The sequence below is a fragment of the Schistocerca serialis genome, chromosome 2, assembly GCF_023864345.2.
Source record: "Schistocerca serialis cubense isolate TAMUIC-IGC-003099 chromosome 2, iqSchSeri2.2, whole genome shotgun sequence".
In the NCBI taxonomy this organism is placed as follows: domain Eukaryota; kingdom Metazoa; phylum Arthropoda; class Insecta; order Orthoptera; family Acrididae; genus Schistocerca; species Schistocerca serialis.
Window position 1 is genome coordinate 665,000,351 of NC_064639.1, and position 26,135 is coordinate 665,026,485.

General features: G+C 41.2%; 1 protein-coding gene across 1 annotated transcript in view; it reads right to left on the bottom strand.

Moving 5' to 3' along the window:
• Window positions 1–26,135, bottom strand: part of LOC126457753 (uncharacterized protein KIAA0513) — a 242,545-nt gene that overhangs the window by 103,059 nt on the left and 113,351 nt on the right. The window contains exon 3 of the mRNA XM_050094309.1: window positions 13,725–13,973. Within this exon, the coding sequence (XP_049950266.1) occupies window positions 13,725–13,973 (249 nt within the window). The remainder of the gene's footprint in view (window positions 1–13,724; window positions 13,974–26,135) is intronic.

The window sequence follows — 26,135 nt, forward strand, 5'->3', positions numbered from 1 at the left end:
AACAGAAGCGAGGTGAATCAGAATCACACGAAGGGACAGATTCTAATAAATAGAGACAATCACGGTCGTGGAATAGCGCAAAACGTCGCGAGTATCCAGGACAACTTTACAGCAATAGCTCGCATTCAACCTGGAGCATGCACACCTCTTTCTGCTGCAGTGAAGCCGTATGTGCAAAATAGTGAGTCTTTTTCATCAAATGATTGTGTCGTAATCATGGGAGGTACAAATGATGTAGCAAAAAATCAAGTAAATGACGCTATCAGGCACATGAAAGTGGCACTTGATAAGTTGATCAACACTAAAGTAATTGTCGTTAATATTCCACAGAGACACGATCTAATGGAACAATTTATAGTGAACTTGGAAGTACACAAGACAAATGATAGGCTTAAAACAATATGTATTAAATCTGACAATATGTCCCTGGTTAATGTCAGCAATCTAGAAAGAGACGTGCATGCAACTCATGGTATGCACATGCATAAAAGAGGCAAAAAGACTGTCAGCAAATTAACTGTCGAGGAAATTAGGCGAAATTCTCCAAAAAGCGGTGTAAATAAGTGCATTGCCATGGAATTCACAAATCCACCAAATCAGAAACTGACATACAAACAGCCACTGCAGGCAATCCTGGGAAACTCGTAAAGCCTGCTGGACAGTTTGGTAGTCCTAAATCATTCCGTATAGTCCAGCAGGAGAAATTCAGACTTAATGTCATACATCAGCATTTCGGTAGTCTTAAAAACAAGCACAATGATCTGGATATTAATACTGTCTTGATAAACCTGATATTTTAGTCATAACAGAACACAGGTACACTGAAGACCTGATTAGCATTAGTCAACCACTCTACATGAAATTTTGTTCTGCCTTTAGTAGGCGAAACAAGTCTAGGGGGTGGCATAGCAATCTCCACTGTTAAAGGAAGTAACTTCAGTCTTATTGATGTAACTACATTCTGCGCAGAAGGAATCATAGAATTTGGTGCAATGAATCTAAAACGGGGTTGAGAAAATATAGCAATTATCGGTGTGTATAGGCCACTTTGGGCGTGTATGGATGCATTTTTCAAAAACTTATCTGACTTGCTGATATATATACACAGTATGTTTTCTGGGTTAAATGGCCAAGTAAATACTGTAATAACAGGGGATATAAATATAGACTTATTAGCCAATGATGGCAACACTAAAAAGCTATATGTCCTACTTGATGAATTCAGTCTGACATCACTTATCCGTGAGTCAACTAGAGAGGTTGGCAACAGAAAAATATGTCTGGATAATATAATAACAAACATAACCCATCTTCCCTACAGTACAGCTGTTGTAAAACTATCCATCTCAGATCACCATGCAGTGCAGCTTCAATTGGAGGCAAATGAGGTGCTCTTTTTCACTAAAAAGAAGCTATATGTTAGCAAAAGAATTATATATAATGATAACATTGATAGACTGAACTGCACATTAGCACACATACCGTGGTTTGAGAAGGATAGGTTTTCCTCTGATAGCTTTACTGCTGACTTTTACTATTGTTTTGAAATCACATGGCCAGTTGTAGCCACAAAAGTTAAACAAATTAAAAATATAAATAAAAGTATCTGGATAAATAATGATGTCATTGAAGCAAGGGAAAAATTAAAACTATTCCATAGTGCAATACTGAATAATAGACAAAATCACAAAGTAAACGAGGCCTTCAAAACTTATCAAGAATACTATAAAGATTTATTAATACAGACCAGGAGCAGCTACGTTGCAAACAAGCTTCAGGCTTCACACAGTGTTACTACTGGTGTCTGGGGAGTGATAAACAGTTTTAGAACAGGCAGAGACAAATGCTGTATGGACTTTAATATTGACCACAATGGGATGATAGTAAGAGATCAACTTGAAATTGCTAATTTAGTCAATGAATATTTTTCTTCAGTATGGGAAGCTATCAGTGGCAAACATAATAACCTGCAGTATAATTTTATTGGCAATTCATCTGAGCATACCATATATCTAGCCCTAACAAATCTGAAAGCAATAATTAACATAATTAGCTATCTAAAATCTTCCAGTTCCACAGCCATGTAGGCCTCAGTATTAATATATTAAAAGTGTGCAAAGTATCTCTGTACCTCTTTCTCGAACCTACCTGCCACATTAAAATTCCAAAATGGTTTTAAGTAGTCCCTATGCATCTTGCAACTGCCCCTCAGACTCTGCGCTACTATGCCTGCAGCTTTGCACATGTGATCATTCCAATGTAAGTTGGAACTGAGTAGAAGTCGGAGAAAGCTATATCCACCAACTTGTGCAACCCGTGCAGAAACAAGCAAAACTGAGTTACTGCGACAGAACTATGTTTTGACCATTCGATGGTAACGAAGCCTGCTCCTGCAACATGATGTGGTATAAAAGACAGTACAGGAACTGGGGGAAGGACACGGATTTTGCTACTGCATTGTGGTGCTTCTCCAAACTACAAGTAGGTACTACAGATCCACATCCCTCAGGGTCCATTCATGTCTATCACCCCAACATTCTATCATCGTTATTCTGTTCCATCCACCAGAGAAAAATTACGAACTATAAGAGCTCCACTAACTTCATCCGATAGAGAACTCAATAAGATTTTTACCACATCTCTCTCCTCCCATATATTGAAAACAAATACCGCATGCATGCTTGCATCGAGCACATGTGACAGTCCTATTGAATATACAGGTATTGATCCACTGCACAAAAGTTTCATCATCTGTACTGTAGGAGGATGACCGTATCCCACAGATGACTGTAAGTCTCAAGAAACGCTCCCTGTGATCCTGTGTTGTTGTTTGAAACATTGTTTTTTCTGCTGTAACACGCTGTGTACACTGCCATACATTTTATTTTTCTGCCACGACTTCATACTCTGTGTCAGGTTCTAAACTGGCATTAACACGTTCTGATCCAATGCCTCTCACAGAAAACTAGACATCGCACGTTGTAAATGATGTTGTTACTGCGGGTACCATAACAAGCCACACACACTGGATGATTTTAAATAAAACACAGTTACAACGTAAATAAACTGAAAGAGTTTGGTGGCTTTGTGGAGAGTTTCCAAACTGCTGTCTGATAGTGCTTGACGACCTCTACTTTTAAATTAATCTGCCACAGTGACGGAATAGCTGATGGCTCTGTATTCCATTTCGACTGAGTCCCCATATTGCAGTCATGTACATGATCACTGTTTTGGTTCTATCCATCCCCAGAAGGTGTTGTCCCTCCACCAAAGCTCTTTCTCCAACTCAAACAAGTGATATCAGTCAGTCATTATGTGGTAACCAACAGCATACCAGTGGACAGATGGGGTGGAAAAGACACCATCAATGTACTCTAACAATAAGCATCACATTTGATAGTGCGAACAGTTTTGGCAATGTGACAGCATGTTTCCCAATTTCAGTGCCATAGCTAAACTGCTCCCTGTCTACTTTGCGAGTATCAATGCGTATGTAGATAGATGACAGTGCAGTATGTCCATTCATTGTTAACTGTCGAACACATACATCATCAAAATATACCAGACAGCGCTCTACATATTTCTAGCACCTGGAGCATAGAGCATAATTTACGATCTATCTCTATGTGGGTGGGAGTCACAGAGCATTCTCGCAGTCTTAGGATAAAATTAGAGACTGAAATGCACCCCAGTGTCTTCGACCAGGTCGCCCTGCAGCACCATTACCGATTTAAACCGCAGCTGACGAGAAGTAGACCACAACGTTTTGTGTCTTGTGAATGAATGGAGCTAGCTGAGTCCTCGCTCATCGAAGTACACAAGATTTCTCCAGATGCATCCTTGTCGAGTAGGTTAGCACCCCTTATCGGTGTATAGTAACAGATTTGAAAGTGTTGTGATGTAATAGCAGACGTTTAAGAAGAACAAGAAACAGGTGATTTTTATACATGATGCTCCAGACAGATGAAGTTCGAAGCATTTTAAGTAAATCAACTACTCTATCAACTCTAAAGTAATGTTTTAGAGTCTAGGACCAGTACCTGGAAGGTACTAGTAAGAGAGAACATAAACACACACACTCTTAAGACTACAAAGTTCTGCACATAAAACAGGCTGTAATGTTAGATCGCTCGAGTTTCCGACCTGTCAGTCATGTGGTATGCAGCACTGTTAATATTCTAATGTAAGAAATATATTTCCAGCACATGCGATACATCCTTCTTGCAGGTTTCTCTACGATAAACTACGATATCGAACAATAAAACAAGAAAACTACTTCCTTAAAACAGTGGCTCTGTGTGATACATGCACAGTATATCTTTCCAGAGGTGTATAACGTTCACTGTCCACATCCAATCACGGTTCAGAAATTATACTATGCCCACATCTGTCCTATATAAAATGATCATTAGTAATGGAGAATACCTCTTACAAGGAAACAGATATATGAGGCCTCCGACATGTGAAATTACAAGTCATGCTGCCACTAACTCCATGCTCCATGTAAAGAGCGCATCTACCAAGCAGATGTACACACAGGGGACTGCAGTGTTCACAAACACCTACCGCTAACTTAGTTAAAAAGTATCGGTTACACACTTAAGATGCGACAGGGGAAATAGAGTGCATCGCATAAATCTTCGTTCGTTTAGAGGAATGTGTTACGTTTCATCACATGTAAGATGGAAGTCCTCTGTTGACCGAGAGGTTTACTGTTAACGATCGCAAGTAGATGCTGCTCTAAGACCCACACAGAACAAGCGGTTGTATACGAGTCGAACGCAGGCTATGTCACACAACTAATGCATCCTGACAGAACAACAGGAAAAAAATGGTCAAATGACCTCGAACGACTTCTCCCTCTCCCTCTCTAGAATGCATCATCAGTCTACCATTAAATCGTATCTCATTATAACTCCATCTCAACCGACCAATCCATCAACTCTATGTCATCCTTTAACACAGATGCAAGTAAGTTTAGAGGCAGATGGTTCTCTGTCTTCCTGAAAAGTGTCAAATACAGTAGTCAACTTGCGTGTATCACTGTTACCTCAGTAGACATGCAGTAGAATACTACCTCAACGGAAAAAAGTGACTGTGTCCCTGGTTCCCTTCGCTTCCATGTCGATGTTTTCTCGGATACCTCTTGCTGTTGCATGCTTGTTCCCATGTACAAATTGTTCTGTGCCAAGCAGAAGACATGCAAGTACTTCGTCGATTTCCCCGCATTTCCGTGTATATTCCATCAATATATACGTATTTTCCGAAATTCTATCGATTTTTTTATGTCAGCTCTACCCATGCGATCATGACATATCCTCTCTTTCCGTGTTCTAAAATTGCCTGTTAATGTAGTACAGTCGCCAACACCTAGCGCAAATGCACTGATCGGGAGGTATTGTGTAGCACTGTATCCAGTCGCATCCACCCCACATATTCCGCATTTGCAGAGAGTCTGCCCTGTTTTCTGTATGTCTGTGTGTGTAACCGCAGTTCTGGTCTGATAATATACCCTCCGGCGATTACCATGTGTATTCAGTCTCAGGGTATTTGTCTCGAAAAACCACATCATTCATAGGTAATGCCATACGTGGATTTATAAGGCCAGTTTAGCTAACATGGATACTTGTGTGCACCTATAGAACCAAGACCACTTATGATGGTAATATGGATGTGTTTTTTTTTAACATATAGAGGTTTGTAAGACGATTATGCCTGTCTTTCTAAGACATGGTGGTAGCAGTTGCAAGAAAAACTTATGAGACATGTTCACCCATCGTTGATTTTTGGTCAGTATTATTTCATATCACCAGCAATCAGTTATTGACGAAGTATTATACTTAGTAGTAAGGGGTGCATGACAGGTTCACCTTGAGCATCAGGCTTATAAAGTATGTGTTTGTGTTCCGACACGTTCAAAGGAAATAACTGTGCCCAGTTATACATAAGGTATGGATTTGACGTGGAGTACTATGATAGCAAAGGGAAGAGTATGTCAAGTCACAAGAATGGCACCAATATTTCTATTTCCAGAGCCACAGCAATCAGCAGGGTGTATTTCCGATACTTCACTCATTGTTGAATGTCATTCAACTGAGACCGCAATCGTAACATTTAGTTGTAAGTACAGGTATAAAATATACATGAGGCCAGTTGTTTTCCTATGACAATTCTGTCTATGTGTGCTTGGCGTGAGCGCCAGTGACCTGTGGCGGGAATGATTCATGTTTCCCATTAACGGTAGGGGCCATCCCAATGGAGAGGCCTGTTGGAGTGTAGCAATGTAGCTGACTTAGCCTTGTTGACCTCTAGACGACTGAAGAGCGAACTAATAGGTAGTATGTGTTGGCAAGCTTTCGTGACCATGTGGAAATTTGAGAAGATTCAATATGGACGTGTGTTTGCACTTGACTGTTATTCCCGTGCATGTAAATTGTTCGGTTGACTGCTTCTGCATATTTCGCGCCTTCATTTAGTTGAGGGAACATCGATTGTGGTGTGTGCATCTAGCAGGTGAAATATGGTGGAAGACACGTTTGCTGGTTCTCTAGACCTGAGAAACATGTTAGATGCCTTTATAAATCATAGGGATGCTTTGGAGTCTGTTACATCAACGACATAGGTAATGCAAGTGGAAATATCAGTTTCCTCTATTTTTTTCGAGTTCTCACGTAAAGGTCTTCGCAGACGCGATAAGTTTCTAGTTACTCAGTGGTGTACAGCACCTCAATAAAGTTTTGTGTTTCTAGAGAAATAATTTACAGTTTATATCCTCGGAATTTTGTTCCATGAGCGATCGGTAGGATACTGCTGTGTGCTTGATATCGAGAAGTACCGCAAAAATGAGATTATTGTATGGCAAATCATGCAAAAATGCATGTGTTCTTGTAATCTCAGAGTCTGGAGATGGGCGCGGAAAAGCAAGCAAGCGGGTCCAGACCAGAAACAGAAACGCATTTGTGCCGAGGGGAAAATAGCCCGAATTTGTAGGACAGTTCTGAGAGTCACTTCAGTCTAATGAAGGCGCTCTGGTCACATGTCAGGAGTGGATGACTTGTGACCATTGGCTGTGGGAAAATATCTAGTGCTGCGAGGAGTATATACGGAGCTGTCTGTCTTTGAGTTATATGTACAGATGATGTAAAAGGGGTGATTTTGTATGGTGCAGGATATGAACTGTATTTTACTACATTGACACAGTATGCGGTGATATAATGCTGGGTTGGAGATCGCTTTCATGCTCTAATTTTCAGGCTCCTGTCCTCAGTGGAAGAGCAGTGTAATTGTGTAAGGGTCTTTCCGTATTTGACGATCTGTAGGCCACTTTGCAAGGTTTAATTGTTAGTGCACATGCTGCTGCTTGAACGTAAAGGTACCATGTCTTATGTGCTGACATACATTTGTGGGAAGTGCGGCACACAGTTTTAATCTGCTAGGAAGTTTCATATCAGTGCACACTCCACTGCAAAGTGAAAATCTCATTCAGCAAAAAACTGTTTTGTACACATCGCCATATTGCACTGGTAGTTAAACCCCGCAAAAGTTGTCTACATATCATCAAGAATATTGGGAACCAGGAACATATTTAGCAGTGTAACTACAATTAAATATTACGATTGCTGCTGCAGTTTGACAGTGATCAATGCACAGGTAATGTCTCCTCTTGACGGCTGTGGTTCTGGAACAAATCTCAGTATCTACAGTGCACATAATTTTCCATTTAAAAATCTCTCTCATACCCTTGCAGTTATCTATACCTCCCTCACGATAGGACACACATTCATTTTCTCTGGTCATGCCACTGAGTGCACTATCCGAAAATTACCTCGAGCAATTAAACAGAGAACCGACTCATGGAGATAACATCTTGGACCTACTGATAACAAACAGACCCGAACTTTTCCACTCTGTAAGTGCAGAACAGGGAATCAGTGATCATAAGGCCATTGCAGCATCCCTGAATATGGAAGTTAATAGGAATATAAGAAAAGGGAGGAAGGTTTATCTGTTTAGCAAGGGTAATAGAAGGCAGATTTCAGACTACCTAACAGATCAACACGAAAATTTCTGTTCCGACACTGACAATGTTGAGTGTTTAAGGAAAAAGTTCAAGGCAATCGTAAAATGTGTTTTAGACAGGTACGTGCCGAGTAAAACTGTGAGGGATGGGGAAAACCCATCGTGGTACAACAAAAAAGTTAGGAAACTACTGCGAAAGGAAAGAGAGCTTCACTCCAAGTTTAAACGCAGCCAAAACCTCTCAGACAAACAGAAGCTAAACGATGTCAAAGTTAGCATAAGGAGGGCTATGCGTTCAGTGAATTCGAAAGTAAAATTCTATGTACCGACTTGACAGAAAATCCTGGGAAGTTCTGGTCTTACATTAAATCAGTAAGTGGCTTGAAACAGCATATCCGGACACTCTGGGATGATGATGGCACTGAAACAGAGGATGACACGCGTAAAGCTGAAATACTAAACACCTTTTTCCAAAGCTGTTTCTCAGAGGAAGACCGCACTGCAGTTCCTTCTCTAAATCCTCGCACAAACGAAAAAATGGCTGACATCGAAATAAGTGTCCAAGGAATAGAAAAGCAACTGGAATCACTCAACAGAGGAAAGTCCACTGGACCTGACGGGATACCAATTCGATTCTACACAGAGTACGCGAAAGAACTTGCCCCCCCCCCCCCCCTTCTAACAGCCGTGTACCACAAGTCTCTAGAGGAACGGAAGGTTCCAAATGATTGGAAAAGAGCACAGATAGTCCCTGTCTTCAAGAAGGGTCGTCGAGCAGGTGCGCAAAACTATAGACCTATATCTCTGACGTCGATCTGTTGTAGAATTTTAGAACATGTTTTTTGCTCGAGTATCATGTCGTTTTTGGAAACCCAGAATCTACTCTGTAGGAATCAACATGTATTCCGGAAACAGCGATCGTGTGAGACCCAACTCGCTTTATTTGTTCATGAGACCCAGAAAATATTAGATACAGGCTCTCAGGTAGATGCTATTTTCCTTGACTTCTGGAAGGCGTTTGATACAGTTCCGCACTGTCGCCTGATAAACAAAGTAAGAGCCTACGGAATATCAGACCAGCTGTGTCACTGGATTGAAGAGTTTTTAGCAAACAGAACACAGCATGTTGTTATCAATGGAGAGACGTCTACAGACGTTAAAGTAACCTCTGGCATGCCACAGGGGAGTGTTATGGGACCATTGTTTTTCACAATATATATAAATGACCTAGTAGATAGTGTCGGAAGTTCCATGCGGCTTTTCGCGGATGATGCTGTAGTATACAGAGAAGTTGCAGCATTAGAAAATTGTAGCGAAATGCAGGAAGATCTGCAGCGGATAGGCACTTGGTGCAGGGAGTGGCAACTGACCCTTAACATAGACAAATGTAATGTATTGCGAATACATAGGAAGAAGGATCCTTTATTGTATGATTATATAATAGCGGAACACACACTGGTAGCAGTTACTTCTGCAAAATATCTGGGAGTATGCGTGCGGAACGATTTGAAGTGGAATGATCATATAAAATGAATTGTTGGTAAGGCGGGTACCAGGTTGAGATTCATTGGGGGAGTCCTTAGAAAATGTAGTCCATCAGCAAAGGAGGTGGCTTACAAAACACTCGTGCGACCTATATTTGAGTATTGCTCATCAGTGTGGGATCCGTACCAGATCGGGTTGACAGAGGAGATAGAGAAGATCCAAAAAAGAGCGGTGCGTTTCGTCACAGGGTTATTTGGTAACCCTGATAGCGTTACGGAGATGTTTAGCAAACTCAAGTGGCAGACTCTGCAAGAGAGGCGCTCACAGTGTAGCTTGCTGTCCAGGTTTCAAGTGGGTGCATTTCTGGATGAGGTATCGAATATATTGCTTCTCCCTACTTATACCTCCCAAGGAGATCAATAATGTAAAATTAGAGAGATTCGAGCGCGCATGGAGGCTTTCAGTCAGTCGTTCTTCCCGTGAACCATAGGCGACTGGAACCGAAAAGGGAGGTAATGACAGTGGCACGTAAAGTGCCCTCCACCACACACAGTTGGGTGGCTTGCGGAGTATAAATGTAGATGTAGATGTAGAACATAAGCCACAGTATCATTACACTGCTTTATATACTCATTTTACACAAACAGAGCATTATCTTTTATATCCGTACAGCGCCCAGAAAAGTTATGGTATACCTACACTCATAATGGCTATATGTCTCGATTCTCCTCAGTCCTAGGAAATCATCTGACAAAGTCTTCGAATTAGCGCTTCTGGAAGGTGCTGCATCCTGCAAAGATTATCTCAAACAAGAGTTATGAAAGACAGGAGACTGGCACTATGTGATAATAAATACCACACCCGTGGACATAATGCTTGGCAGGACATTACCAACAAGTGTTGGTGTACTGTAATCAACATCACTACTGATAGAACAACATGGAAAAAGCGAGGGTACGCTTAGGGGTGCCGATGAGGGGATGTATTGTTATAGCTGTTTGCCCGTCCTGTTTGCACACTATAGCAGGTCCAGTTGAACACTTGGATTGGTGCATTTTGCAGCTGTTTACGAAATGAATCTATCACCAGTTACTCTTTGATGTACTCCTCAGTGCGTTGAAATCACAGTTCACCGTGTCCAATCCTTCAATTACGACTAGACATACTTAATTTTTTTTACATGAAAGTTTGGAAGGTAGGAAACGAGGTCCTGGTGGAAGTAAAGCTGTGAGTCGTGCTTGGGTAGCTCAGATGGTAGAGCACTTGCCCCCGAAAGGCAAAGGTCCCGAGTACGAGTCTCGGTCCGGCACAGTTTTTTGCTGCCAAAAGTCTCATCTGCAGAAAAAGAATGGGCAGACAGTGCTCCTACACCAGCAGCAGCAACAGTTTGATGCGTAAATTAAATGACGGACAGTCTGTCCCATTAAGACTGCCAGGAAGAATGCACCGTGTGCTATTCTATGAAGCACTGCAGCATGTTTCTCGGCGATGGACCCACACTGCAGGTATGCGTCATCAAGCCAGCAACAGTGCCCAGGTGAATATGTGTTTCGACTGGTATTTCTCGGCTGTCATGTATGAAAGAGATGCCGCCGCCTCATCCATGCAGGATCTGAACTGACACCTATGTGTGGTTTGGCAACTGATGGCCGTGTCGGCCGTTCCTGGGGACCGCCGGAGAATCCCAACTCCTGGGGATGTGTGTGGAGTTGGTGGCATCAGCGTCAGGCATGTGTCTTTTATTAATGATCTTTTGTTTAAGCTATATTCCATCGATTTCACCGACCAATAGGATGCCGCAAATTAAAAAAAAAAACTATCCCATACATGTGAAGAATATCGATTTCATTAATTTGCATAAAATTTTTGTATCAATGTGGTGTTAGTGGTACAATAGTTTACGGTAGGGCGTGCATGAGTGGGTGACATGCAGCAGCACAGCGGGTTAAGTGCAGAACAATAGGTTAATTTACATAATTTTTATGTAAAATGCAGCACAGTAGTTTAAGGGGGTGGGTAACAGAAACGAATGCGCCCGAAATGGCGTTCAATAGCATGTGAAATTCGAAAAGTGTACCAGAAAATGGTTGGAGGACATAACTAATTACTTAATTTGGTATCAAAGGTGGTACAATAGTTTAAGGAAATGGCGGTGACATGGAAAACCACTTAATAGAACAATAGGTTAAGTGCCGACAAAGGGCCAAACATTAGGTTAAGACACCCAGAATACAGTGCCAACAGATTAGGTTATGCAACATGTTTGCCCCATGTAATTAATTCTTAAAAGACCTACACGTTTCCAAACAGCAGAGAATGATAGCAAGGGAAATCCAACACCACAAACTGATTTTTTATAAATAAACAATATATCCTTGAATTTCCTGTTATGAGATCCTTCCTATCCACCAACAGACTGCCATCTTGGGTTACATCACGGAAGGGATGACAGTGCCCTCTGGTGGCAGTACTGTGTACTAGGTCAGTTTTACTCTGGACCTCAGGGTGAACACACTTAATGGTGGTACTGCCTCTAATTGTTTAAATAATGACTGAAAACAAAGACTTATGTCCAGCATAGGTCAAGTCCTTTTCCAGCCAATTCCTAGGAAGAGGTGGCGGTTGGATGACTTAGGTTAGTGGAGGAAGCCCAAGTGTCCTTTTTTCCTGCCATTTTCTTAGGTTAGTAGCTGTGGTATGTTGCATTGTCCCTATGGAATTTGAACTTCGCGCCAATTTCTGGGGGAGGAGATGGAAGGGGGGAGGGAAGAGGATTTACCAGAGGGGAGAGGTTAATTACTTGATTAATTTTACAAAGCAGTTTATTGGTAGAATACTGGGAGAATGCAGGCGATTTCTTACAAATCACTCATGATACTCATCCTAGAATATTGCTCAAGTGTGTGTGAGACCAGTATCAGGTTGAACTGGCAGGGGATATTGAACTTATACAGAGAAGGGCAGCACGAGTGGTCAAAGATTTGTATGACATGCAGGGGAGTGTCACTGAGAAGTTCAAAGAACTGAACTGACAGACCCTTGAAAATAAATGGTAACTATCCCAAGAGAGTCTGCTAACAACGTTTCAAGAGCCAGCTTCAAACAACGGCTCTAGGAGTATACTACTACCCACTGTATATCGCTCCCATAGACATTATGAGGATAAAATAAGATTAATTACAGAATGCATAGAGCAGTTTAAACAATTAGTTTTCCTAGTGTTCATACGTGAATGGAACAGTATAAAGCCCTAATACCTGGTACAGTGGGACATACCTTCTGCCATGCACTTCACATTGGCTTGCAGAGTATAGATGTAGATGTAAAAGCACTTGCATAATCTTACATATATCCATATTTAATGGGAGCTGGCATGCATTACACCAAGCAGCAATAGTGTCTAAGTCGTTCCCGTTATTCTTTACTATTTTCAACGACGATTCTTTCCTGTACACAGCAGCACCGTCAGCAAACAATCTTAAAGTGCTGCTGATCCTCTGCATATTTTTAAAACATGAGTAGTCTTATTCGCTTAACTGAGGCACACCCAGTGTTACCTTCATATCTGCGGAATACCTGGCATCCTGTATAACGTGCTGGGTTCCTTTAGTATGCTATTCCTCTAGTCAATCACATATTTACGAGAACATTCCGTATGACAGTTTCTTGGTTATGAGACGACGATGTGGTAAAGATGGAGTCTACCTGTCCACTTGCATTTACTGTTTGCGAGATGGCATCCATGAATAAAGCAAGCTGTCCTTCCTATCAGTGGTTTTTCCTGGGTCCGTGCTGATTTTTTAAGAAAGGCTTTCTTTCTTCCGGGAATGACATAATGTTTGAGCTTATAATATGCTGTAGGATCTTGCAACAGACGGACGTCAGCCAAATTTGAACCTGTCCCCAAAGACTGTAAAAGTAATTTTGAAACACTCTGTATATACGATAAGACAAGAGTCACCTGCACCACACGGGACTGTAATTTGCGCAAGAGATTCTCGATAAATACGGTACAGCAAAGCAGTTAATACTGCGGTGCATTCATTGTCTGGTGAGCTTACACTTAGCTGATGCCTTGTAGTCATCATACACCATGTCGAATATCATCGCCATTGCGATAGTCACCTACTGCAGGAGATTTTCTCCTGTTCTGACATCATTGCTGCATGTAGCAACTCTTTGTCCCCTGCCAGTGGGCTACACAAAAGGTCGCCACATACCAGTGAAGTACTTGAGCTTCTCATAAGGGTCTGGTCCAGTGGCGCGCAGCTCGCCGCCCCTGGAGATAGGCTCGCTGTCGCTGCTAGAGGCGCCGCCCCCGCCACCCGCGCTTCCGCCGCCCGCGCCGCCACTCGCCTCGTCCACCTGCTGGCGCTGCTGGCGCTTCCGAGCCATGGCGGCGTAGTCTTCGAACGGAAGTCCCGGGCCGAACTGTGGCAGCCGGAGCTTGCGGGACAGTATTGTACTACCTGCAACATTTCAATCGTATTAGCACAGAGAGAACAAAACGAAACAGTTCCTGTCCAATTGTGTGGCAACCACTCCAGAATAAAAGGATGCCCCAGTACAATCACAATGCATACAATCATGCATAACAAGAGTTGTAAAACTGTAGGCTACCACAGACTACCATAATTAAGCGTAGACTACGTTAGTGCCACGTGGGGTAGCCGTGTGGTCTAGGACGCCTTGCCACGGTTTGCGCGGCTCCCCCCCCGTCGGAGGTTCGAGTCCTCCCTCGGGCATGGGTGTGTGTGTTGTCCTTAGCGTAAGTTAGTTTACGTCACATTAAGTAGTGTGTAAGCCTGGGGACCGATGACCTCAGCAGTTTGGTCCCATAGGAACTTACCAAAAATATTTAAATTACCCAGCAGCCCACCACAGACTGGGTCCTGGGTCCTTTTCCCGTCAAATTCCATACGGAGGGAGGGGAGGGGAAGGGAGGGGGGCTAGTAGAGGAGGAGGGAGAGTGGTGGGAAGAGTGAGTGTTTGGATCAGTTTAGTTGAGGTAGTCCACTTGACCTATTATCCAGCAAGAATTTGAACTTCCCACCATGACATCACTGTGACATTGCCATATCTAAGCCCACCATCATGGTTACGTCATCTTGAATAAATTTGGCAACAATGCAGAGTGGGGTGGTGCTCTCTTTGCCCTACTACTTTTGCCTTCTGCAGGGAAGTGCTCTACCCTGAAAGGCAAGGACCCAGGTTCGAGTCTCAATCCAGCAAAAGTTTTAATCTGCCATGAGGTTCTATATCAGTGTCCGCTGTGCTGCAGAGTGAAAATTCGTTCTGGCATGGGGGAAACATTAACAACATTTACTGTGTCATGGGCAGCAGGTCCGGTGCTGAAGTGTGAACACGTGAGTACAAAACGGTAAGTCTATACCGACAGGCATAGTTCGCTTAGTGGTGCAGTTACGACCCTGTGGAAAACATCAGGAAGTAAACTACGTAACGTGTTTGCGGGAAGGCAATTATACGCAGAGAGAAAACAATTAAAACACGGAAGCATTTACATATTAAGGTACCAGTGATCACAATATCTGCATTTATACTCCTAACATCCTGTATAATAAACTGATCAGAGATAGCCCAGAAAAGTTATGTTAGGTAAGTACCAGACAATGTAGGTATTAATACTGCCCAAGAAATCGTTGCAAAAAAAATTAATGAATCTTAACTGGCGTTTTTACGAATATTATTCAATACATATAGACCAGTTGCCACCGCTCTTAAATACAAAAATTCATTTTCTGTAGCAGGGCTTCACAACACAATGGTGTTCGAAAGGCTTGTTGAAATTACTTGCAAAGTCGTCAGTGTTTGGCTGGGTCAAAGAGAGCGACCGATTGAAGGCGATACGGCAGGCGTAATTGGCAGGGATTTATCTTCTCTGTTTGCGGCCTTTAGGCATATTGAAGAGTGCAGTGCATTTGACTGTACATGAACAAGTGTCTGTGAAGTTATCTGTTCATGATGGATTCCACACGTCTTTACCATAGCTCAAAAACAGGCTTGCGTCCATCTGTGTAAGGAACCCTTCAAAAAACTTCAATCAAGTAAATACAAAATCCGTTAGCAACATCACAACAGGTAACGAAAATTCTATTCATTCGTGCGAGCCAGGAATTACGCAGCATTAAATTGATTGAGTTTCCAAAGTAAATCGAAAATGGTTCGTTCATGAAGCACTTGTGGGTTTACTCTAGGCACGTCGCAACTGTTGCTTTAGAGCAGCTGTTCCAAATCCACGTGTAATTACCACCTGAGGGGTAAAATTTAGTTTCATAAGGGTAAAAATAAAAGGGTTCAATTTTGTTTCGGTCACGAAACTAAAATATTTTTGAAATAGCATTACTATTTCCTCTATTTCATAATATTGTAAACTGATTAGATAATTTATCAAAAAGTACATTTTTATAAATACTAGAATGTGTAACACATTATGGTGGAAGTTGCAGCTTTTGAAACGAATGTAAGAACAATATTTCCTCACATAGTCTACCCAATAGAAGCATAGTTTGCACCATGCATGTATGACAGTAAAATTGAGACATACAGCGTGATACAGCTGCCCCTACTTGTTGGTTTTATGCAACACTCAACAGTTTCAAAAACAACGAACTAGATTTTCATATTCTCTCGCTCACTACACGCAAATTATTAGGCTTACAGAAAAAAAACTGAACGGGACCATTCTGTAGGAAATTTAACACATTTCCGCTGGAGGTCATGGTTTTCGAGTTATTCAAGAAAAGCGCGTTTGATGGTCACTTTTGTACGTTTTTCTGGAATAATTCGATATCTACACCCTCTAGCGGAAACGTATCCCAGTACAAAATTTAGCTATATTAAATTTCCTACAAAAAGTTTGTTCTTTTTTCCTGTAGGACTAATAGTTTGTGTGCACTGAGCAAGAGAATGTGAAAATCATGAGTGTGGTATTTGAAGGCATTGTGGGTCGCACAAAACCCAGAGTCAAGGGCTCCTAAATCACCGTGCATATATCAAGTAAGCTTTAATATCTAATGAAACTGTCGAGTTCGATGTAGTTCCCACAGCAGACCGTAAATTGCCTCGTTACTAACTTAGCAACAATGAACGAACTAATTCACTAATCGCCATCATAGAACAACGGTAAATATATAACGACTACTATAGGCTACACTGTATTATTGTTATTTTGTTATTTTTATTATTATTGTCGGTGTCAGTGTTCAGACACAAAGCATTGAAGAAGTTAAGAGTCCAACAAATAAGTGCTTTACAAACAGAACGCCTTAGTACAACGTGCACATTTTAGCTTGGTTGATTTTAAATGGGGGTGCAGGGAGTGTGTGAAGGAAGTGTCATTAGGGAGAGGAGTAGTGTAGAGGAAACATGTTTTGTAACAAGTATCTGCCCTCAATGTCAACAGTAGGCTTTCTTTTCTGAGAAGGAGTTGTAGGTGGCATTTGTGTTGCACTGAGAACGGCTTTGTCATTATACAAAAGGAGATTGTTAGAAATAAGCAGCACCAATTGCCTCATTGACTCACTAGTTCGTGGTTTAGTAAAAGATCTGCATAATTAACATCATTCATCTTTCGTCAGTTTTAAAATGCAAATGGTCAAAGAAAACTCATTTTCGGTCTAAAATTTAGTTAAGCGCTAATGCGAGGTAGTCGGGGGAGGTGTGGGGAGCAGTAGCTAATATCCGATTGCACAAAAGGATAATGGTCTCAGAAACATTGGGAACCACCATGGGGGAATCCATTGAGATTAACGACTCGGAGGCTTCACATAAGGAAATCCATTGAGATTAACGACTCGGACAAGAGCAGATTATTATTACGCAAAGCCTGTGAACGAGTATCTTGAAAACAGCGAAGCTGGTCGAATGCTCACATGCTACTGTCGTGAGCATCTATGGAATGAGGTAGAAGGGCAGTGGAACTACCACAAGGCGCAATTGACACTGAGTAGCTCACATATCGTTTGCTACAAGTCATCAATGTCATCAGAAAAAAACTACTGAAAACTCTGCCTCATTCTTCATCATGGTAGCTATCAAACAATGATTGTTTGGGCAATTTCATCTCACATTATAGAGGTCAAGAGTGAGCGTGTCACATCACTACTTCAAAGTTTTCTGAAATATATGTTGACATTCCGCGTGATAGTTCCCAAAAATTTTGATTTTCTGATGATTTGTTAAAACGCTACATACCTCTCTATATGAGAGTATTCGTGAAAATGTAACGAAAGGGAAAATTGAGAAACTGTAATAAATAAACCGAAAGTAATAATCTGAATTTGTTTTGAGTAAATAGTTTGTTTCCAATACTATGAGACATGATTAAAACATACAAAATTCTAAGCTTTTTTCTTTTTTCTTTTTTTTTTTTTTTTTTTTTTTTTTGAAAAATAAACTACGAAAATTTGTAAGTTCTTGCGAAGTTCAAAATTATGTTTTAAAAATATTAATACCACGGGTTGTTAACTGTTTTGAGAAATGATAAAGTGGGAGGACTACTAACTGTCAGCTATGACATTAATGCATGAAATTCTTACACTGTCAAAAATCAAACAACGGAAAATGCATAACAATATTATGAGAAGGAAAGTTGCCACTCACCATACAGCGGAGATGCCGAGTCGCAGATAGGCACAACAAGACTCTCACAATTGAAGCATTCAGCCATTAAGGTCTTGATCAACACTAGACACACATACGCACACACACACTCAACGCAAACGCAACTCAAACACATGACTAGTTTCAGGCGACTGAAACCTCACTCGTCGGCTGAGACTGCAGTCGTGTGTGTGTGTGTGTGTGTGTGTGTGTGTGTGTGTGTGTGTGTGTGTCTCTGTGTATGACATTTTCCTGTTATTCAGGAATTATTTTCTCCAAAACCCCCATCCTAAATGTCCTAAAAATGTCATGGCACGTTGGTCGGTCATTGTATTTAGTGAATGTACAATCAGAGTGGACAAAAACTGTCTGTACAAAATGCGAGAATTTTTTGAGATAAACCTAGCCTTACCCTCAAGGCCAAAAAGTCATGGACACTTAAATATTTAAACTGATCGCTGGTTTTAAATAAATGTCATGCAAACTGGTATTTCTAAATCAGAATAATTACTTTATTACTTATAAATTACTTATAAATGAGTGGGAAAAGAATTCATAATTTTGTGCAAAAGCATTTTATAGCGAAAATGAGATACAGAATATTTATACACATTTTTCTAATTATGATACTGTTCACAAATTATTATTGTCTTCTGACATGATTTTATTTCTTCATGAATTCCATGAATTAAAATTGCCTACAATATAACAATCAACACAGCACTGTTGGAAAGAGTTCATCTTTTTATTTTTTCATGTGCTTCTCACTGAATTTGTACAGCCGAGCTGAATTTGCACTCCGAAGAGGATGATCCAACAACAGCAGTACTTGGGAAATGGGAACTGCACACAGATCGTTTGATGAAGGACATTTGAAAGCATTAGCAGGACCATCAGTCGTCTTTATGACGGTTATATTTTGCAGCTCGTGAGAGACACTTAACTATCTGTCCCACCCACCACTATTGTCATACACACAAGAAATGACGTAGCTTCCTACAAAGTCTTCTAATGTATATTGTGGTCTCTGCATTTCACACGCAGTAACGGGCTGAATTTCGTGGAGAATCGTTCTTGGATTGTATGTGTTACACTGGGATGCAACCTAGTTGTGACTTGAATCTACCACAGGCTTCATAGCGGACCACTCTTCTCTCTTTTTTAAACAGAGTTCCCTTAATGTACTTTCATTTAGAATTAAGAGTTTCATGTTTGTTACGAATGTTGATATGCTGTGTACAAATCCAGTAGCATCTCTTATAGCATCAACAGCTTCATACTGGGGATTAAATCTTGCGCAGGACGTTTACAGAGACCTCCTACCCCATCACATGCACTCTTTCATGACACATGTTTAGGAAATGTATAGCCTCTAGGTGCTATGTCATCAATTATCATGCTGACAGCGTAGCATGCATGTGAACTGTCAATAATGGGATCACAACTGGCAACAGTAAAACAGTATGATGTGCCAAGTAAGTGAGCAACACATGTGATTATTGATACCTGTGATGTGTGCCAGTGGTAACTGAATTTCGTTTTGCAAAGCAACAGACCAGTTCTCAGCAAAGTCGAAATGAAGCACTAATGATTCAGTATTCTGGGATGTGGCTGACTTTACTTCTGCTATGGCTTGTCTCTGAATGCTGTGGATGTGATGGTAAGCTACTCATTTCATGTTCCAATACCTAACTTCTTTAACAAACGTTTCTGGCTCTACTGTCTCCTTCACCAACTCTCCTCCCTCCCACAATGCGTAGGTTACGTCATTGTCAGTATCCTGAAGGTGTAATGCTTCGACATCATCACTCCAGCACCAGTACACATTGCACTCTCCTGCAACCAACATTTATCTTACGGCTCTTGACACAGGCACAAAAGCATCAGGTCCATCTCTGTGTACTTCTTTCCTGTGGCACTGCTTATAGCGAAACAGTTCAAAACAAACACAAAACTCGATGAAGAATCATTTATGTGCAAGTTCTCATTCGTTTGTTATAAACAGAAGAGCGTTGCAAACAGTGTTGCCAACATGCAAGTGTTACACTAGAAATTCAGTGATGCGAAATATGCAGAATGTTGAAAAATTTACAAAGAAAAATATTGCCCACTATGTTTACACTGACTACTAACATATTAACCAAACGATATTCTGTGTAATTCTCAAAAGTTTTCGGATGGGGGTTTTCGAATAAATTATTCGTAAAAACTCGTAAAAATGCAATTTTTTCATTTTTAGTAATAAATATTTACTTAATACAGATAGATGGAGCAAAGAAGGTACTGTTTATAATTACATCAATAGTATCTGGTAATATTTTTTCCAGAGAAATTCATGACCCCGAGTTGACATCGCCTGTATGACCTGAGATGAAGTCACCCATTTGTTGGAGGAAAAACTTAATTAATTTGTCACTGCGTGTACTCACTTATCACCTAACGACTGCTTTTTGGTAGCTAATGTCAAACAAAAATGCGTAGGGAGGCGTTTCGTCACTTCGAGAAGCGGTTAAATCCTCCAAAAACCACGTTTTCGAGGTAATTGGAAAAAATGTTTTCAGAATTGATCGGAAGGCACACAAAAGTATACATGAATTTTAAAGGTCAATCCTCTGAGAAACGTTAAAAAGACATGTATCGAAAATGTTATTCTTCTTTCGTTGCTTTTGTAAATACTTTAAAGGCTGTCCTCTTTGTGGCAACAAATCCACAGAAACGCGCGAGTGGAATCTTATTCTAGTAAGTGTACTTCATTATTCAGTTCTTTTTCTGAGTCCTGCCAAGATGACGTGAGAAATATGAAATATTTATTTTTTCAGATATTTTCCGTTGAGAATTTCACATAAAGCCTAGTTTACACGACGACATTGGGTTGCGCCACTCGTTTCATGGAATAAGTTGTTCCCAAGTGTTTTCATATATGGCTGTATACATGGCGAAACCAGAATACACTTCAGTTTCGTCGTTTTGTGGGTCCCTGAGTTGTGTCTGAAATGGAAGTTTTGGCAGCTCCACGTTGCATGAGTTGTGATGGAGTTTAAGCTTGTTGCGTGGAAGTACTGTGTAAGAAAAAAATTAGAAACATGTTTCGATTCGTGACTGGATGAAGAAAAGACGTCAGCACGGTTCCTCAGCATCCTTGCTGAAATAAGTTATAACGGAAGATCCAAGAAGTTATTTTGTTTAAATTTCTTCTAAATAGAGTTAACTATGCGATAAAGAATAAAGGTGCTGTAATGCATGAAGCGTTATCGCCAGAACTGACATTACATATCATATTACGTGCATTACAATCGAGGACACTAGGCATGCTATAAGATACGGTTTTAGTTGGTAATGATGGTATTTCATTAGCACTAATTGTTATTGACATTAACAGTAATAATTATTAACATTAGCAACAATAATTAGTCGAAGCAGGCCGCATTAAGAAGAGAATGGTTTGTAAACTACTCTCTTGAAGATAGATCTGTACAGTGGCAATATTTCAAAATTCTAAGATATGTGAATGGGGAGCACTGCAGCGACGTTTTAAATAGATGAGTATTGAATAAAGAATGCAACTTCTTGAAATGGTATAGCCTTGCCTCCTGTCAACAATATTCCTTAACAAAGAGTTGGCCAACTTGGCCATCTTGTAGACGAGAGCATTGCCATAGCTAGAATTATACTAGGTCGTATTTTTCTTAATTCAGTTGTATGTGTGCTGCTAAATCAATAGATTTTGCCCTGCAGCTCAGATATTGTCAAAGCATCTATGTTTTGATCGCACATGACGGTCTCAGCGGCAGCAATAGGTTGCTTATTTTTGTAATCTGCATCACTGAAATCCCACAAACACCTAAGCAAAGCATAGATATCCAAAAAATGAACATTAGTGTCCATTCCGAAATTCATATTTCAGTTTGGCTACACTCTACGAACATACATAACCTCAAAACATACGCAACTAGTGTTGCCAAAGTTGGAACACGCCGAAAGTGTTTAGTTTCACCATCGAGTTGCGCAAACGCGCGGCGCGCATGCACAGTGGCCGATTGCGCAGTTGCCCGCAACATAGTGTCGTCGTGTAAACTAGACTTAACAAATTGTCACAGATCTAATTTACTGAGGGTCTCACAAGCAAACGTACCCAAGGGATACATTTTGATTGTGGTCACTTTGAATATGTTGTAGTGTAGAGCAAAATAAAACACATTTTTTATATGTACCCATATGGCCGTTAAGGAGGTGAAACAGTCCCTTGAAAAAAACTGAGTTTAATACCTACGAGTGTATACTGTTGAAATGGTAACAGATATAAAAAGACTTCAAATAAAAGTAATATCGTTTTTAACGTATGTTACAACAGTACATCCTTATTTGTCGAAAAAGTAAGTTTTTTCGAAATCCCCTCCTCCACACTATTTAGTTTTTCATTTTAACATTTGATTAACAGAAAAACGTCTAGCATTGTTAATACCAAATTATATCATATACGGTGCAGTGCTATTTGAAAGATGCATTTGTCACAAATGTCTCAATATCGCAGTCCACATGATCGAAATGTGTGCACTTGAATGCCAAGTGTCATGCTGGACTGTTTAATAAGCTGTAAACATATTCTAAATGTATATTCTACCTGTTTATTATATATATATATATATATATATATATATATATATATATATTATGAACTATAAAACGTTTTTTGTTTTTAATATTTTGTGTGTGTTTATATATATTGTTCTCAAGTTGCAGCGTTTTCAGATTTAATTATGTTACATTTTAAATTGTTTGTACAATACTGTTGTAATACACTCCTGGAAATGGAAAAAAGAACACATTGACACCGGTGTGTCAGACCCACCATACTTGCTCCGGACACTGCGAGAGGGCTGTACAAGCAATGATCACACGCACGGCACAGCGGACACACCAGGAACCGCGGTGTTGGCCGTCGAATGGCGCTAGCTGCGCAGCATTTGTGCACCGCCGCCGTCAGTGTCAGCCAGTTTGCCGTGGCATACGGAGCTCCATCGCAGTCTTTAACACTGGTTGCATGCCGCGACAGCGTGGACGTGAACCGTATGTGCAGTTGACGGACTTTGAGCGAGGGCGTATAGTGGGCATGCGGGAGGCCGGGTGGACGTACCGCCGAATTGCTCAACACGTGGGGCGTGAGGTCTCCACAGTACATCGATGTTGTCGCCAGTGGTCGGCGGAAGGTGCACGTGCCCGTCGACCTGGGACCGGACCGCAGCGACGCACGGATGCACGCCAAGACCGTAGGATCCTACGCAATGCCGTAGGGGACCGCACCGCCACTTCCCAGCAAATTAGGGACACTGTTGCTCCTGGGGTATCGGCGAGGACCATTCGCAACCGTCTCCATGAAGCTGGGCTACGGTCCCGCACACCGTTAGGCCGTCTTCCGCTCACGCCCCAACATCGTGCAGCCCGCCTCCAGTGGTGTCGCGACAGGCGTGAATGGAGGGACGAATGGAGACGTGTCGTCTTCAGCGATGAGAGTCGCTTCTGCCTTGGTGCCAATGATGGTCGTATGCGTGTTTGGCGCCGTGCAGGTGAGCGCCACAATCAGGACTGCATACGACCGAGGCACACAGGGCCAACACCCGGCATCATGGTGTGGGGAGCGATCTCCTACACTGGCCGTACACCACTGGTGATCGTCGAGGGGACACTGAATAGTGCACGGTACATCCAAACCGTCATCGAACCCATCGTTCTACCATTCCTAGACCGGCAAGGGAACTTGCTGTTCCAACAGGACAATGCACGTCAGCATGTATCCCGTGCCACCCAACGTGCTCTAGAAGGTGTAAGTCAACTACCCTGGCCAGCAAGATCTCCGGATCTGTCCCCCATTGAGCATGTTTGGGACTGGATGAAGCGTCGTCTCACGCGGTCTGCACATCCAGCACGAACGCTGGTCCAACTGAGGCGCCAGGTGGAAATGGCATGGCAAGCCGTTCCACAGGACTACATCCAGCATCTCTACGATCGTCTCCATGGGAGAATAGCAGCCTGCATTGCTGCGAAAGGTGGATATACACTGTACTAGTGCCGACATTGTGCATGCTCTGTTGCCTGTGTCTATGTGCCTGTGGTTCTGTCAGTGTGATCATGTGATGTATCTGACCCCAGGAATGTGTCAATAAAGTTTCCCCTTCCTGGGACAATGAATTCACGGTGTTCTTATTTCAATTTCCAGGAGTGTATTATTGTAAATCTGTACAGGAATGAGGAACTGCAGAATTGTTCAGGTCAAAAAAATGCTGATTGCCAGGTGATTTCGAAAAATGACTTTTTCAGCAATTCTGGATGTACTGTTGTAATGTAAAATTCTAGAATTTTTATTTGAGGTTTTTTTAAATATGTGTTATCGTTTCAACGGTATACATTCATAAATATCGAACTCAGTTGTTTTTAAGAGGATGTTTCACCCATTTAGCGGCTGCATGGGCATGTATAAGTAAAAAAAAGTGTGTGTCTCTCATTTTGCTCCACACTGCAATATATTCAACGCCGATCAAAATCGAAGTGTATCCGTTGGGTAGGTTTACTTATCAGTACTCCGCAGCTCTTGGGTTTTACTTATCAGAAGCGCACAATGCTTTGCTGGTGGTGGCAGAAGCGAACTTGCTGATAAAGTTTTTTTTTTTCAGCCAAATAATGGCGATGAAAAAGGCTTCCACCACCGCCCTAGAGAATGATGGCGACATTACCCACAAAGGGATGATTTAAATACCGACTTGTTAGATGTAGTAACTATAGATGTTTATTTTACCAGTAAATTTAATCAGTTGATCAATAAGATGCATTTCAGATCTAATTTAACTTAACTTTTGTTTTGTCTGAGACATTTTAATTTATTTTGAGAATGACAGCAGATTAATAGTAAGAATTTAATAAGAAATGAAATAATAGGCCAGTAGGCCTATGTGGTTCATAAACAATGTAGCACTTTCTGCAGATATATTTCGGAGAAACGTGAGTCTCAGAAACCCTAGTGAGGCGCCATACTACTATTACGCAGTCGGAAATCGATCCGCCATATCGTTTATTTTGCTTCGTTGACTCAGTTACCAAAGTTACCAGCAGCAGCTCGCGGCAGGTCTGGCGAATTATAATAGCCGTAGAGAATACTAAAATTCTTTTAGGACACGAGTGTGTGACAATGTTTCACTTTCAATTTTTCCATGTTACTCCTCTTCGCTTGAGGCAAAACAAGCGCCGTATCATTTAAGGGGTACAGAGGCGAGTGCCTCTATGGTGAGTGCGCGAGGCTCACTGCTACTGCTGCCTTTCATCACAACGTGCCTGTGCTTAGCATACAACGGATTGTACCATAATCTAAGATTGAAATTAAAAATTAAAATAACTTTTCCAAACTTTGTCAGTGTTTGCTTCGGTATATTAATGTTAACATTGTGAAGTCTCAGAATGATCAAATGAATGTTTCGCTAAATACATTATTTTAAGAAAAAAATAAGCGGCCCTAAATAATGAAGCTAGAAAGCTAAAAATTGTTCAGAATTTAGAAATATATGTCACAATCAAAAGTTAACAGTCTCGACTTAATAAGAGTAATACTTCGGTCAAAATAGGCTTTTCTATGCGAAAAATTGAAGGCGCTAGCCGGCCGAGGTGGCGGAGCTGTTCTAGGCGCTACAGTCTGGTACCGCGCGGCCGCTACGCTCGCAGGTTCGAATCCTGCCTCGGGCATGGATGTGTGTGATGTCCTTAGGTTAGTTAGGTTTAAGTAGTTCTAAGTTCTAGGGGACTGATGACCTGAGAAGTTAAGTCCCTTAGTGCTCAGAGTCATTTTGAAGGCGCTAGATATTGGACTGAGAAGTACGAAAATTCGTATGTATCCTCAGTTTGATCTAAAAACCTTATATCTGTGACATCAATAAGCTACCTTTATTAGTTTTCAAGTTATTTATTAAAAACCAAATTTGGAACGAAAATGCTCTTATTCATAATAGATTATCATTTGCATTTGT